The 13,704-nt window shown below is 29.7% G+C and overlaps 2 protein-coding genes across 5 annotated transcripts; both read right to left on the minus strand.

Moving 5' to 3' along the window:
• Positions 1-977: 977 nt before the first annotated feature.
• LOC113864484 lies at positions 978-5,749 on the minus strand. 3 transcript variants are annotated; one of them, XM_027498242.1, is made up of 4 exons: positions 4,069-5,749; positions 3,526-3,834; positions 2,882-2,973; positions 978-2,139 (listed from the first exon to the last, which is right to left on the minus strand). In XM_027498242.1, the coding sequence occupies exons 1-4, from the start codon at positions 5,038-5,040 to the stop codon at positions 1,281-1,283; spliced, it is 2,232 nt and encodes a 743-aa protein (XP_027354043.1). In that variant the 5' UTR covers positions 5,041-5,749; the 3' UTR covers positions 978-1,280. The 3 variants fall into 3 exon arrangements, with proteins under 3 accessions (XP_027354043.1, XP_027354042.1, XP_027354044.1); XM_027498241.1 differs by having other exon boundaries at positions 4,057-5,749; XM_027498243.1 differs by having other exon boundaries at positions 4,051-5,749.
• On the minus strand, positions 1,377-13,054 carry LOC113864486 (60S ribosomal protein L38-like). Of its 2 annotated transcripts, XM_027498248.1 has the most exons (4): positions 12,932-13,054; positions 12,127-12,310; positions 11,679-11,764; positions 1,377-1,388 (listed from the first exon to the last, which is right to left on the minus strand). In XM_027498248.1, the coding sequence occupies exons 1-3, from the start codon at positions 12,932-12,934 to the stop codon at positions 11,742-11,744; spliced, it is 210 nt and encodes a 69-aa protein (XP_027354049.1). In that variant the 5' UTR covers positions 12,935-13,054; the 3' UTR covers positions 1,377-1,388; positions 11,679-11,741. The 2 variants fall into 2 exon arrangements, with proteins under 2 accessions (XP_027354049.1, XP_027354048.1); XM_027498247.1 differs by lacking the exon at positions 12,932-13,054 and having other exon boundaries at positions 12,127-12,316.
• Positions 13,055-13,704: the final 650 nt, after the last annotated feature.

The following is a 13,704-nucleotide window of genomic DNA, read 5'->3' on the forward strand; positions in this document are numbered from 1 at the left end:
TTCTACATTCACGTTCAAATATTCAAATTTTATTAAAGGAAAAGAAATTGTTGTTTCTCAAAAATAAATTGAATTAAAATAATTTATTAAGTAAAATTATATTTTAAAGATATTTATAAAATCATTTAACAACGTTGAAACATACAACAAATTTAAATTAATATTATTTAAATATTTTAAACAAAATTTGTAAGGATAAATTATAAATAAATAATATTATTTAATGGATTCCATGCGTTAACCTGTATTTTAAGTAATTTAAAAAATTTACTAATCGTGCAATTTCATGCCACGTTGGCGAGGACACTGTCTTTAATCGTTAGTTAAGTGTCAACGTTAGGATTTGGCAGTGAGTTATTGTGTTTCCACAAAAAGAGAAAGGTAATTTGCTACTTTTCGACAAAGCTCGTATTGTTTACATGCGATCATCGAATATGGAAGTTATAAGAAAGAGAGCAACTATAATCATTATCACAAAACTACAAACCCCCCTTCCGACAATAAACACATGATAGATTTTGTTAAACTTAAATAATTTTTTAATAAAAAATACATATTTATTTAAATAAAATTTTAAACATTTTCAATATATAAATTAAAGTTGCATAACTTGCATTGTTATGCGGCATATGTAGTCTGGTAAAAGGTATGCGGCTTTTTATATATTGTTCGGTTTAAATGTTTTTGAATAATAATTTTTAGCTCCAGCACTATTTAACTATGATCAAACTAATATCATAAATCGTTTTTTTTTTTAGTTCAGTAACAGTTCTAATTTTTAAAACATTAATATTGGTTCAACCATTCGAAGTTTCTTCTCAGTGGGCTCAGGTACTTAACAAGTTATAATATCACTGTCATGTCTTGATAACCAAATGTTTATTGTTTGGGAGGAATAACAAAGAACCACAATGAAGACAAGAGACAAGAGACAAGACAAAGCACATACCATTTCTGCTTATATGATAATATCCTCCACTGTTTCAATGTGTGTAATTTCATATGAACAATAACTTAGTAAAAGGAAATGAAATGAATCCTCACCAAATCATATTTGCTACTTCCCCAGATAAATAATTAGCATTCCATCTATACCTCAAAACCCATGCAGGATTTTTATGTACAAAAAGGACTAGTGGAAAAAGTGAATTCATTTTTTGGTGTGTGAAACTGAAGGGAAGAGGCACCTTGCTTCTTAAAACAACTTTTGGTGACCAAGTTTCTTCTTATGCCACCATAAATACAGCATCCTTAAGTGAGCTAAGCTATGTACTTATTCATCATTTCTTGCCTTTGATCTCTGCTGTTTGGATCTGAGGTGATGATTGTGATCCACCACTCAGTGCAGCAGCAGCAGATTCAACATGTGTAAGAAGATATTCATATATCTTCTTCCTCAGCCGATCAATCGTCTCAGCCGGTATCTGGCATGATTCTCCCTCATTCTTGCTTGACCCTATCTCATCCAACCAATCATTTACACTTTTTAGTTGAGAGAGCATACCTGCTATCTGGCCATTGTTTGACAAGCCAGTGTCCCCATCAGTGTCCAGGAATCTCTCAACAAACACCAAAAACCAGTCTCGTGACCGCAACTGCAGCATCTCGGCCAAATTAACCACCTCATCAAGGCCATTTCCTCTAGCCCATGGCACTGGTGGTTGGACTAGTTGTTTGTGTCCATTTGCTAACATGTCACTTGATTTGCGAGGAGTTCCTTGTGAGCCAAGTTTGGAATGACGTGTTTTTCCATGAGATTTTGATGGAGCATCTTCCCTTGAATTTTCTAGGACTAGTATTGGCTTGTTTTTCAAGATATTCTTTTGATTTTGAGAATTTGATGAAACTTGAAGCCTGGTTGATAGAGGTTCTCGGTTATAGACCGAAAAGGATGATAGGTTGGTGGATAAAGCAGCCTGGACCCACGAAGCTGCAAGTTTATGTCTATCTGTTTTGATTTTTAGTGCTGCTTCTGTTATGCATCTTTCACTATCTGGAGATGAACCATCTGGAATGGATTTAGATAGGGAGTCAGCAATTGTCCGCCCATTATTTAGGCTGCTATGGAGAGATAAAAATTGCTCTATTGCTGGCTGCGGGTGATGTTCCTTGGCAGAATTACTTAGCTCCGCGTATACACTGCCAGAAACATCCCAAAAGAAGTGTCAGAAACAACTTGGTATGCTGCATTGCAGGAGGGTGACACAATCATTCCTACCACTCAATAGAAGAGTAGTTGTCGAAGATGATAAAACATCTATGGTTAAACCTGAATATTGGTGTAGATTGATTAACTAGCTTACCTAAATGGATTATGTTACAATATTTTCAGCATTCTTGTGAAATGTGTATATGACATGAGCATAAAAAATTCTTTTGAAATATATCCAAAAAGTCTCCCCCATTACTACAAATAATGGATCAGGAGAAATGTTACTCCAGATAGGACAAAATGGCAAAGAAAATCCTTATCATTAATATTACTAAAGCTTAGGATTCAAGTTGCCATCCCAAATTCTTCAGATTCAATTCAATATTGATGTTGGTAAATCATATGGATTTATATGCAACCAAAATTGCACATAGTTCATCAAAAGTATCATCATTAATACATTGGTATCAGCATAAATCACTTATTATTTTTTGAAAATCCTCTAGAGATGCTTTGCTTCAATAGATAACAAATTTACCAAAACAAGCCTATATCAGTTATATATCTTGGTTTAAAATCTAAATTGCAATTTCCTGACGTAAGCCGTCCAAAATCTCAACCACATTTAGAAACATTAAGGATCTGAATTACTGAACAAAAGTCTAAAAAATTTAGTAGTCCATTAGAATTAATTGAGTAAAGTTATTCACATGAATATATACATCGTACCTTAGACATTGCAACAAACTCTCAGCAGCGGCAGCCTCTTGTATAGCCTCAGTTGCTGCCAACTGTGCTGCATCTCTGTGCTTCATTACTTCCTGTCACAGACATAAAGACATAAAATAATAATGAAACATAACAGTCACAGAACTTCTTGTCCAAACAGCAGAACTCACTAAATCATATAATGTAATAAATAATGCATCCAGTGGTTAAGGAGATAGAAATGGAAACATGGGCAGAAAACATTTTACTATGTCAGACTCGGAAAACCTAAGAATAAACCAATCACATGATCCAAAAATATTTTTGCTGCATACTTATCATATATGTATTTATATGATGTCATGACAATAACTTCAATAAAACTCATGATATACATTGGTTGAATTTGTCCCATTAGCTTTTCACTCTCACCTTGCCCTCAAGAGCGGTGGACATGCAAATAAAAGTAGGTACAAAACTAACAAGTCATAAACAGATAGCATTTTTTAACAGTGTCCCAGTATTTAACAGAATTTCAAACGTATCAATGAAAACTGCAAGTGAAGATTGCAAACAATTATCTTCAGCACTCGGCAGTATAAACTTTGACAGCAGAGAGTAAAAGAAGCTAAAACTAAAAACGAAGGAGATTAAAGGGCATATACCCTCCCAAGCTTTGCAATTGATGATGGGAGTGAAGCCCATTGAACACTTGCATCTGTCACTTTTCTACTATTTGGAGAAATTTTGAGCCAGTTTCCGGGGAGTCCAGTTTTAGAAACTTCTGATGATTTCTTTCCAACAGAAATTCTTTGCTTACTTGACATTTCTTGCTCCTCCATAGTTCCTTCAGCAGTAACTTTCTTTGTAGATGCAAGAGTCCTGTGCTCTTCCTTAGAGGACTTCGTTGGCGTTTTTGCCTTGCTTTCCTCTTTAGAGGGCAACTTTTCATTTGAAGTACTTCTCCTAGGAGTCTGGAACATCATAATGCCAAAAGGAGAACATAATTGTTTGATTGACTCAAAAAATAAAGGCAATAAAATACAGATATCTCAAAGAGACACCACCATATGGCAAAGTAGTTAACATATTCTTTTCTTTTTTTTTTTTCCAAGAAATGCATGAAATTAAATCTACAAGCCTCAGTGTTTGACATTATGAGTTGTTCAGAAAGATAAATAGTGAATCACACTTACTGAGCTACAAACCTCAGGCTTAGGATCACACTTGGCTGCCCTTAATTTGGATGTGTCTTTATTCTTGACTTCCATATTCCCTTCCCAACTCTTACGCAGAGCCTTAGCACCAAGCTCAAATCCATGAACCAAATTTCTGATTGGATTTCCCACAGAAATTCTCTTCCCAGGGGGACTTACGCCGCGAACACCCTTTCCTATCTCCACCACTCCCACCTTAGCAGTTAGTTTCTCCACTCCCTTGATATTTGCCTGTTGTTTGACTCCATTGGTAAATTTCTCAAAAGAAGTAGGCAATGAATAGCAACTAGTAGGAGAAGAAGGAATGGACCGTGAATTCAAGGACTTCAATCTTGCCAATGGTTCCTTCTTCACATCAACAACATTGGCTGCTGCTTTTGTTGTCTGAGATTTGCTTTTAGCCAAAAACACTGGTTTCTTGTCTAAATGCTCTTCATAAGTACCACCACCATTCAATCTTACTTTGTCCTTCTTCTCCTTCTCCCCAACATGGTGATTTCCCAACACTTTCCTAGGAGACTTAGACCTCTCTAAGTCCAAGGAACCAGAACCAACACTTTTCTTGTGAATGTTATCATTACTAAGGAAGCCAAGTGAGTGAGTTGCAACAATGTCCTCAGGGGTTCCAACACAAGCATGTCTCCCAGGAACAGGCCTAACCCCATGAAGAATAGGAACTGGTGAAGCTGCTTCCAAACGATCAACAAAAACAAACTGACCCAGTTGAATCTTGTCACTGAGGATGAGATCATCATGCTCGTCAGGGAGAGAAACGTAGGTGGCATGTAAGGAATCAGAAACCTTGAGATAAAAGCCTTGATTTGGGAACAGTTCCCCCCCTGCAAGTGCTGGAACAATGCTCACTACTTGCAACAGAGAGGACCTGTGCTCACCAGCAACTTTTACATCTGTGTTCATGTGCTGCATAAGCTTTAGAAGGACCCCAGGAACAAGATTTGCCATTTTTTGTTGTTTCGGAAGCTTTAATATGCATCACTCTCCCAATACCCAAATGGGGTTTTGAAGATGTGAAGAAAAAAAGGAAGCTTTTTTAGCCTTTCCCTCAAGACCCAGTTGAACAAGGGAAAATGTAGACGTTTTCTAAGCAAAATTAGCAACTGATACAATGCCAAATCTGAATTGAAACAAAATATGTGGCCTTTCGGGGATTCCACAATTGCAGGGAGGGAAATTTTGAGGCAAGGTCTTAATCATAGACTATCCAAGTCCAGAGAATATTGAATACATTGAGAAATGTTTCAGATTTTGAACAAATTAAGAAAGTAGGAACTTAGTTTTGGTAGCAATTTTTTAATACAAGAAAAGAACAACAAATAAGACAGCAATAAGCTATCAAAAAGGAATTCCCAACCAGAGTATGAAGAAATTTTATACTCTTGTTTGTATCAGTGGGTAGTACAGCTAGGACATGAGAAGGAGAATCCACCCACTTTCCTAGAAACACAAGCTAGACTGTAACAATCATAGAGCCTATGACAATTATGTGAAGTCCAAAAAAGGGAGAATTATTTCTTCTTTGTAAAAGGTTTGGGGTGTATTCTTAATAATAATAATGATTATAACAGTTTTGTTTGTCTACACCAAGAAGTAAAATTTAAAAGGTGATAAAACACAATTGTTTTGTGGAAGCTACATTCATTGGCTCTCTCTGTCTGGTTGGACATAGAATGGAACTAAGAATTTAGATATAAAGGTTTTAAAAGAAAATAGGTAAGTGGGTATAATTGGCAGCTTAGGCTTATTACATGATTGAAATGCAAAGAGCTGTCAGTGTCTGACAAATACATCTAAACACACATGCAAATAAATTGATACAAGAAAATGAAACCTGAACTTGACCCACTCTTGCTTTGGCTACATTCTTGCAACCAAGAGAAGAATGTTACTTGGTAATTGGTATAAATGTATAAAACTCACCTAAGGTGAGCCACTAAATCAAAAGGGGATTACAAATTATGAGCGGAACTATATTTTTATGTCAATGTTATTACTTTTATTTTGAGTTTTTACAAGTAAGGTGGCCACCCTTTTCAAAAAGATTCCGATTCTATAACGCAGATAGGGGTGAACGGAAGAAGGTGCATGTGAGGGTAAGGGTGGTGTTAAGAACAAGGTAGTGGTGTTGTCGGCTACCAAAAAAACATTATAGTGGAACAGTGCATTGTTTATCTTATGGCAATAAATAAAATGTTATCATCTTGTTTTTTTTTTTTATAGTTGTAGCTGCTAGCCAGTCAATGTGATGGAGAAACTTGTGAATTCCGTACGTGGTCGAGTTAACAACAACCCAATGCAAAAACCTCTTTTTAATATTCTACTCGCTAGCATCTAAAATTTTTATTACCAACTACCAAATTCTCCTTCTTAATTATCCAGATGCAGAAATCAGAATTTTGATTGTACAATTCGTTTGAATTGTTCATGGAGTATTTGAATAATAATTGATTGCCACAAATTTTATACATGTGTGTGTTCTATACATAAATTAGCCTTTTTCTGTGACAGAAACTGATAGATATGTGAATGATGCACAACAGTTAGTCTTATCCTTTATTTATACAAAATAAATAAATATAAGAACAAATATTGTTTAATGAAAGCAATGAACAGTTAACGTTTCTCATTATACGCTGAATAAAACTGCATGTAATATTTTCTTAATAATAAATATTTTTTTATAAGTGGCTAATATTCATTTACTTTGTAAAATACGTAATCACTTAAAGGAAATAGTTGTATTTTAAATGTATTTAAATAAAATAGTTATTTTTAAATAAAATTAAAAAAATACATCTACTTAACAATCTTATAGCTTTTTTTTTCATAATTCATACTTTTTATATTAATTATTATATAAATCAATAACTTGTGTTAATATAATTAAATGATAGTATTAAAAAAGTTGAAACTATCAATATATTTAAATTAAATTCTAAAATATATCTTTTCTTCCATCATAAAAAATAAAATTCTTACATATATATAAAATTATGTTCAATTTTTTATATATAAAATTAGAAATAGTTGTGTTTCATTTGTAGCATGGGACCGTAAAACTATAGAATGTGGTATTGTTATCGGGGGGTACTTTGGTCTAAATATTTGAAACAGAACATGTGACAACATTGTGAGTGGCCCAACAATCTAATAAATATCTTAGATAAATAGAATGCATAATTATCAAATAATTAAGGAAGAGAAGCCAATTACAAATCTTCTGGTTTAAATATGGGATTTTCAAAATATAAAATTATTTAAACTCATGAAAAAAATATATTTTACTACTTAATTTTATATTTTTATAAAAAATAATTATGGTTTTCCTCCTTTTCTATCTAAGAAGGTGCATTGATTTGGTATCTTAGGTTAGTGTTAGTGATTGGTAAGGAAATGATTGTGTATGGATGAAAATGTTGAAGAGAATCAACAATTTGTAAAATATTAAAGTGGTTGCGATTATTATTTCCTCCAAAAGTTAATTAAAGAAAAAGGTGTCAAGTTTAAGCTTCCACGCCACACTTGTTACAATAGCAAATGATTATATGAAAGCAAAATGGTCAATGTTGGTTTCAAATAATTACAAGAATCCAAGTAACTAGCATTTAAATAGAAACAATATGATATTTAGAATATCAAAGTATAAGAAAATTGAAAAAGTAAATAAAAATTTAATAGTAAAAATATATATTGAGAAATAATTTGTTCATATTAGTGTAATTTTAAAAAATTTTACACTTTAAAAAAATTTTATACTCGATTTAAATTTTTTATTTAATTTATACTTAACAGTTAATGAAATAATAAATTGTAAATTATTAGATGTAAATTAAATAAAAGGTTCATATTAAATATAATATTTTTTAAAGTGTAAATTTTTTAATTTATATTAGTGTAATAAATATTGTAATTAAGATGAAAGAGCTTTTAAATTATTTTATGTAATTTTTTTTTAAAAGAATTTTTTCACTATCTCCTTAAGATGAAAGAGCATGAGGTGCAGTGGGTCCACGCATAGGTCTATAACAAGAGAGAGGACATCATATCGTCGTCTCTGCTATTGCCATTAACATGTGAAGGCACCTACTTTTAAAATAAGTGTTCGCACTCCTTTTATTTTAAGAGTTTTGTTAATTAATGTATCAAGAATATTAATTAAAATTTTGATAAATAATTTTTATAAAAAATATATGATTTTGAAAAATTTATTGACATTTATTTATTCTAAACGCTATATGTTTAAGAGGAATTTTTTTTTTTTTGTAAAGCTAATTTATTTTACAATTATTAATGTCAATGTGTTACAATTTTTTTACAACTAAAATCAGCTTTGACATTTTAGTTTCCATGCAAGAAGAAATTTTTAAAAAACTAGGGTAAAAACAAAAGAAAAAGTGAAGATGAATAAAAAATAAATAGATTTTTATGTTGATTGGATAAATAGAAATTTAAAATAGTTAAATTAAACATTTAGTTTCTATATTTGATATTTTTAAATTAGTCTTTTAAAAAATTATAATTTATTTTTAAAATTATTGTGTTGACAGATAAAATAGATTAAAACATTAAAAAAAATACTTGTATTTAATATAGTTATATTTTCTTTTGCTAGTATAATAATTTGTTTGCTATTAATATAGTTATATTTTTCAAACATAGTAAATATTTTATTTAATATAAAAGGCCTTTTTAAATATTTTATAAAAATTGATATACAATAAAAATTATAAAAAAATATTGACATTAATTAATTTATTTTTAAAAGCATAATAATACAAATATAAATTTTAATTTTAATTCTTAAGATTGCCTTCAAATAACAAATTATGGTAGATATTTATTATATTTTTATAATTTTAGATAATAAATGAATAAAATTATTATTTTTTAGTAAAAAGTTTGATACTTTTAAAAGTTTAAAGTTAGTTTTAAGTTAAAAGAAAAAGTAATTTTTTATTATTAAAAATAAGCGTGTTATAAAAACAATATATACTTTTTACTAAAGTTGATATCTTATAGTATTTTAAAAATTATAATATATATTTAATTTTTATAACTGAAATTTATTTATTATTCAATTCATATTATTAAAAAGTTATATTTAATTTTGTATACAAATATTTTTTTCACGTTTTAATTTCTTTCTTTTGTAAATAGCAGGAATTATTATTAAAATATATATTTATGTAAATATTAAATTGTATTTTTTATAAATATTAATTTTTAAATATCTTAAGTAAAAGAATTAAATTTATAATTTAAGATAAAAAAATTAATGACAAATATATTTTGATATTTCTCAATTTTAGTGGTCATAAAGAAGAAATATCAAATAATATTCTAACCCTTATCGTATAATAAAAATAAAATAAAATGAGATATTTTCTCATTTCACTGAGCTACCCATATTCTCCCATCTTTCTCATCAAACTTCGCGAGAAAGTTTTCATGTGTGGGCTCTAAATTGTCCTTTTCTTTTTATTTGTTAATCATTAATTAAATCAAATAAAGAAAAAACATTGAAATTTGTATTCTCTTTTTTAATCCATTTTTATTAGCCACTAGAATAAAAAGAAACGCAAACAAGAGGAAAAAAAAACAGTTTATTTTGTAAAATATTATTCTTTATATTTAAAAAGAGAGATTGATTGTTTTCATTTTGAATATTCATTGAATGTTATGATAAAGCTTTAATATGAATACAAAAAAAATAATTAAATAGTCATATTAAAATAATGCAAATTCTAATATTTAAAATATGTTTAATGGTTGACGTTGAGTTTTCATTTTAGTTAATTTGGTAAACTTCTTTATATTTTAATCAACAAGTGTGCTTGAATTAGTTAAAACAATTTTATTTTAATATTTATTTATATTTATAATTTATTATATTGAATATTTTTTATTTCAAAATGTTAAGTGAGGAATAATTTTAAAATAAATAATTATTAGAAAGTAAATTCTACCGTATTCTAAAAAATGAGTTTGTGTGTGCATAAAATAATAATTAGTTTTAGAAATAGAGTTAACAGTATATTTTAAAAAATATAAATATTTTTAAATATCTTAATATAATTTAGAAAGAGTATTTATTGTTTTTTTAAGTATAAGAATACTGTAATAAATATTTAATTAAAAATATAATAAAAAATAATAAAATTTTACTAAAAACAGGTTAATAACTTTTAATTACAAACTCTAAAAAGTTTACTATTTTAAATAAATTATTTTAAAAAATAATTAAACAAAAATGAACAGTAATTTTCACAATGTTTTCAAAATAATAAACAAAAAAAAATATTTCTCTAGGGAACACTTGCAACATGCTTGAGGACGAGAGAATAATTTCACATTTTCACGTGTTTTAAGTGCACGTAATAACATTTATGTCAAATGGACTAGACCCTACTATCGCAACCTTTTCACATTTTTTTTTTATTTTGAACTTTTCTAATTATATTTATGTGTGTTCACATATTGATATTACAATTACAACTTCGATGAAAATAGTTATTTTTACCCATTAAGTTTTATTTCCTTGATTACAATTTTATTTTGTGTTTCTCTTTTCCTTTAAAAAATTATTTGAAACACAATTTAAAAAATTAAAAAACTTTTTATAATGAAAAAAAATATAGAAAAGAGACCACTTTCTGTCCACAAAAAGAACTTCAAAATAAATTATTTGAAACATTTTTTAGTTTAAATCCCAAGATCAGAAATGCGTTACCTAAAATGTTTTTAGAAAAATTAAGTTTTTTAAAAATTAACGCAACCTTTTTCCAGTAATTTCACACTGTTGATAAAAATCAATTATTTCCTATGTGATATTTAAATATCAAGATCCTAAACTGAAAAGCCCAATTATTTTCTAAAAAGTATTTTACTCTGTTTTTCACTTTCTATATCAAGCCATATTACTTTCATTTTTTTTTTCTTTTATTTTGACGACTGATTCCAAATAACTTTCGGTGTTTATTCTCCCAACTTTGATAAATAATTTTTCTATTCTCATATACGAAAAAATACACGAAGAAATCATCAATTTGTTGCTAAAACTCATGAATACTTAAATTTTGTAAGATATTATAACTTCCAATAAAGTTTGACTATAATATATTCTTATTGTGTACCCATTCACACACACAGAAACTGATGACATCATACCTAAACGGAAGACGGAGACGATGGCAATATTTAACTGTCGTGTTTCTTATACTTATTATCGTGATGGTGATGATAACCACTAATGATAAATTATGTAGGTGTTGGGTGGATAATTTAATGGTGCAACACAGTCGGTAAAAAGTGTGTTGGTAGAAGGGATTAAATTTAATTTCCCTTCTTAAAGCTTGCCAAGGTCGAATTTGATGAATAATAACACGTTAATGACCATATACAGCAATCCCCTAATAGCTTAGTTCAAAACCAGAGTGATCAAACAACCGAAAAGAATTGAATATAAAATTACAGGGGAGAGTTCTAATCAATTGGATAAATAACGCTGAAACTGCATTAATACCAAATAAAAAGAGTTCGATCCTTCGTAATCATAATCATAAGCTGATAATCAACTAGGCAACAAAAGAGACACAACTCCAAAAGCAAAACTTGATCTTCACTCTTCACCTTTGTATCATATAGAGTCACAGATCTTGCACACTCAAACCTGAAAAAAATAATAAAAAATGTGATTGAATGGCACAAACTCAAATGCCATATCTTCCTAATCAAAAGCAAAAAATTCTCAACTGGGAGAAAACAAAGCATTTAAAAACATGAAATGGTAGGCATGCAAATATTGTCCCGGTTTTTTTCTAGCCATGATGCAATCTTATTCTTTACTCAATAAGTTTCCCATTTTAAAGAAGAACACCACCATTTTTTGAACTTCCAACCCACGGCCAAAGACAGGAAATACATAAGATCTATGCAATTCACAAGTGCACCTTAAATTCTTAGTTTTTGCATGTTAATGAGAATTATCAGACAAACATAACATCTTAGCAAAAATACATCTAAAAAACTAACCGGGAGGAAGTGATTGCTTCAACTTATCAGCCTTCTCAGGGTCAAACACACAGAGGGTGTAGAGGTACTTGGAGCATCGAACCTTGAACTTGACCACATCTCTGCTCCTCTTGATCTTCACGGAGCGCGCATCCTTCCTCCGCGCCGTGAGGAGGAAGTCTTTAATCTCATGAATTTGCTTGGGCTGCATAAAAACCAAGACATATAAAGGTGAATGAGGAGAACCTACAGCCAAAGTAAACATAAAAAGTACAAATTCAGAAAAAAAAAAAAAAAAAAAACAACACAAATAACACATACCAAACAGTAACAGTAAAATTCAGAAATTCTAGAATGTGGATTACAGATTATAACAAATATGTGGGAAGGTTGAAAATAAAATGCAATTCATTTACACTCCATTCCCAACTTTAACTACTCCAATAACATAAAAATACCCTTCATCAAGCAACAACGAATTTAAATTTAAAAAATTTTCCATTTCCCCAAACAGTTTAACTCCAATCCCAATTTTCCACCTCCTCAAATAAGCACAACTCCTATGCTATGCATGTATACACCTTTTCCCCATTAGTGTTTCAGATTAATTTGTCCTACACCACTCATTACCGCTTTAACGGTTCAGAAAACCATAATAGCTTATTATCTCACGAAAACCACAAAAGACCAAGCTAATCTAAAAAAACAGAGAGAGAGAGGGAGAGAATAATGCCAAATCCCTTTCTTCTTCCTGTAGCAAACTGGGAATCAACACACACGCATACTGCAGAAGACTAAAAGAATCAATGTAGACAAAGAGTAATACCATTGTTGGATTCACTGCGATTCCGTATTCACTGCGATTCCGTCCCCAAAAGCAATCGGCACGCTGTCCCTAGAGTTTAGAATTTAGGGTTCATAAATAAACTAAGCCCTAGACTATGAATACCCCCAAACACTGATTAAATGACGTTATTATCCTTCTGTTAGCCCAGCCCTTTACTCTTCACGAGTTTGGCCCGTTTTCAAATGGGCTTACGAAACTTTTACTTCTTCGATGTTATGATGGCCCCAAAACCTGTTTTAGCAACAAAAGGGAAAGAAAAAATGCACATTATTTTATCGAGTGATTATTTATTCAAGTTTTATAAACTAAATAAAACATTATTTTCTTGTAAAAAGAATTGGGATAGCAAGAAGATTCCAGATTAATAATAAGTACAATTCGGATGAATTTATAAATAAGAGAAAAATAAAATATAACAAATAAATAAAACTTCTTCTGTGAGTGATAATAACTTATTTTGTTAAGATTTAGAGAAGTTAATTTTTTTTTTTAAAAAAAGAGAAACATAAATTAAATTTAACATGATAAAAAAGTTCTTTATATTATTGCTTAATTTTTTATTCGTAGAAGTACTTATGGAGAAGTTTATTCAAATTGTACTTTAATTAAAAATGTTAGCAATTGAGGTTAAGTAATTTTCATCAAAGTTCTTTTTAGTCGATTGTACTGTTTTATTCCATCCTCTGTTTTTTTTTTTTCAAATAAAGAGGAAAAAAATATCATCTATAAGTCAGGTATTATAAGATTATGGG

This window comes from Abrus precatorius, unplaced genomic scaffold (genome assembly GCF_003935025.1).
Source record: "Abrus precatorius isolate BTA unplaced genomic scaffold, Abrus_2018 Scaffold4, whole genome shotgun sequence".
Classification (NCBI taxonomy): Eukaryota; Viridiplantae; Streptophyta; class Magnoliopsida; order Fabales; family Fabaceae; genus Abrus; species Abrus precatorius.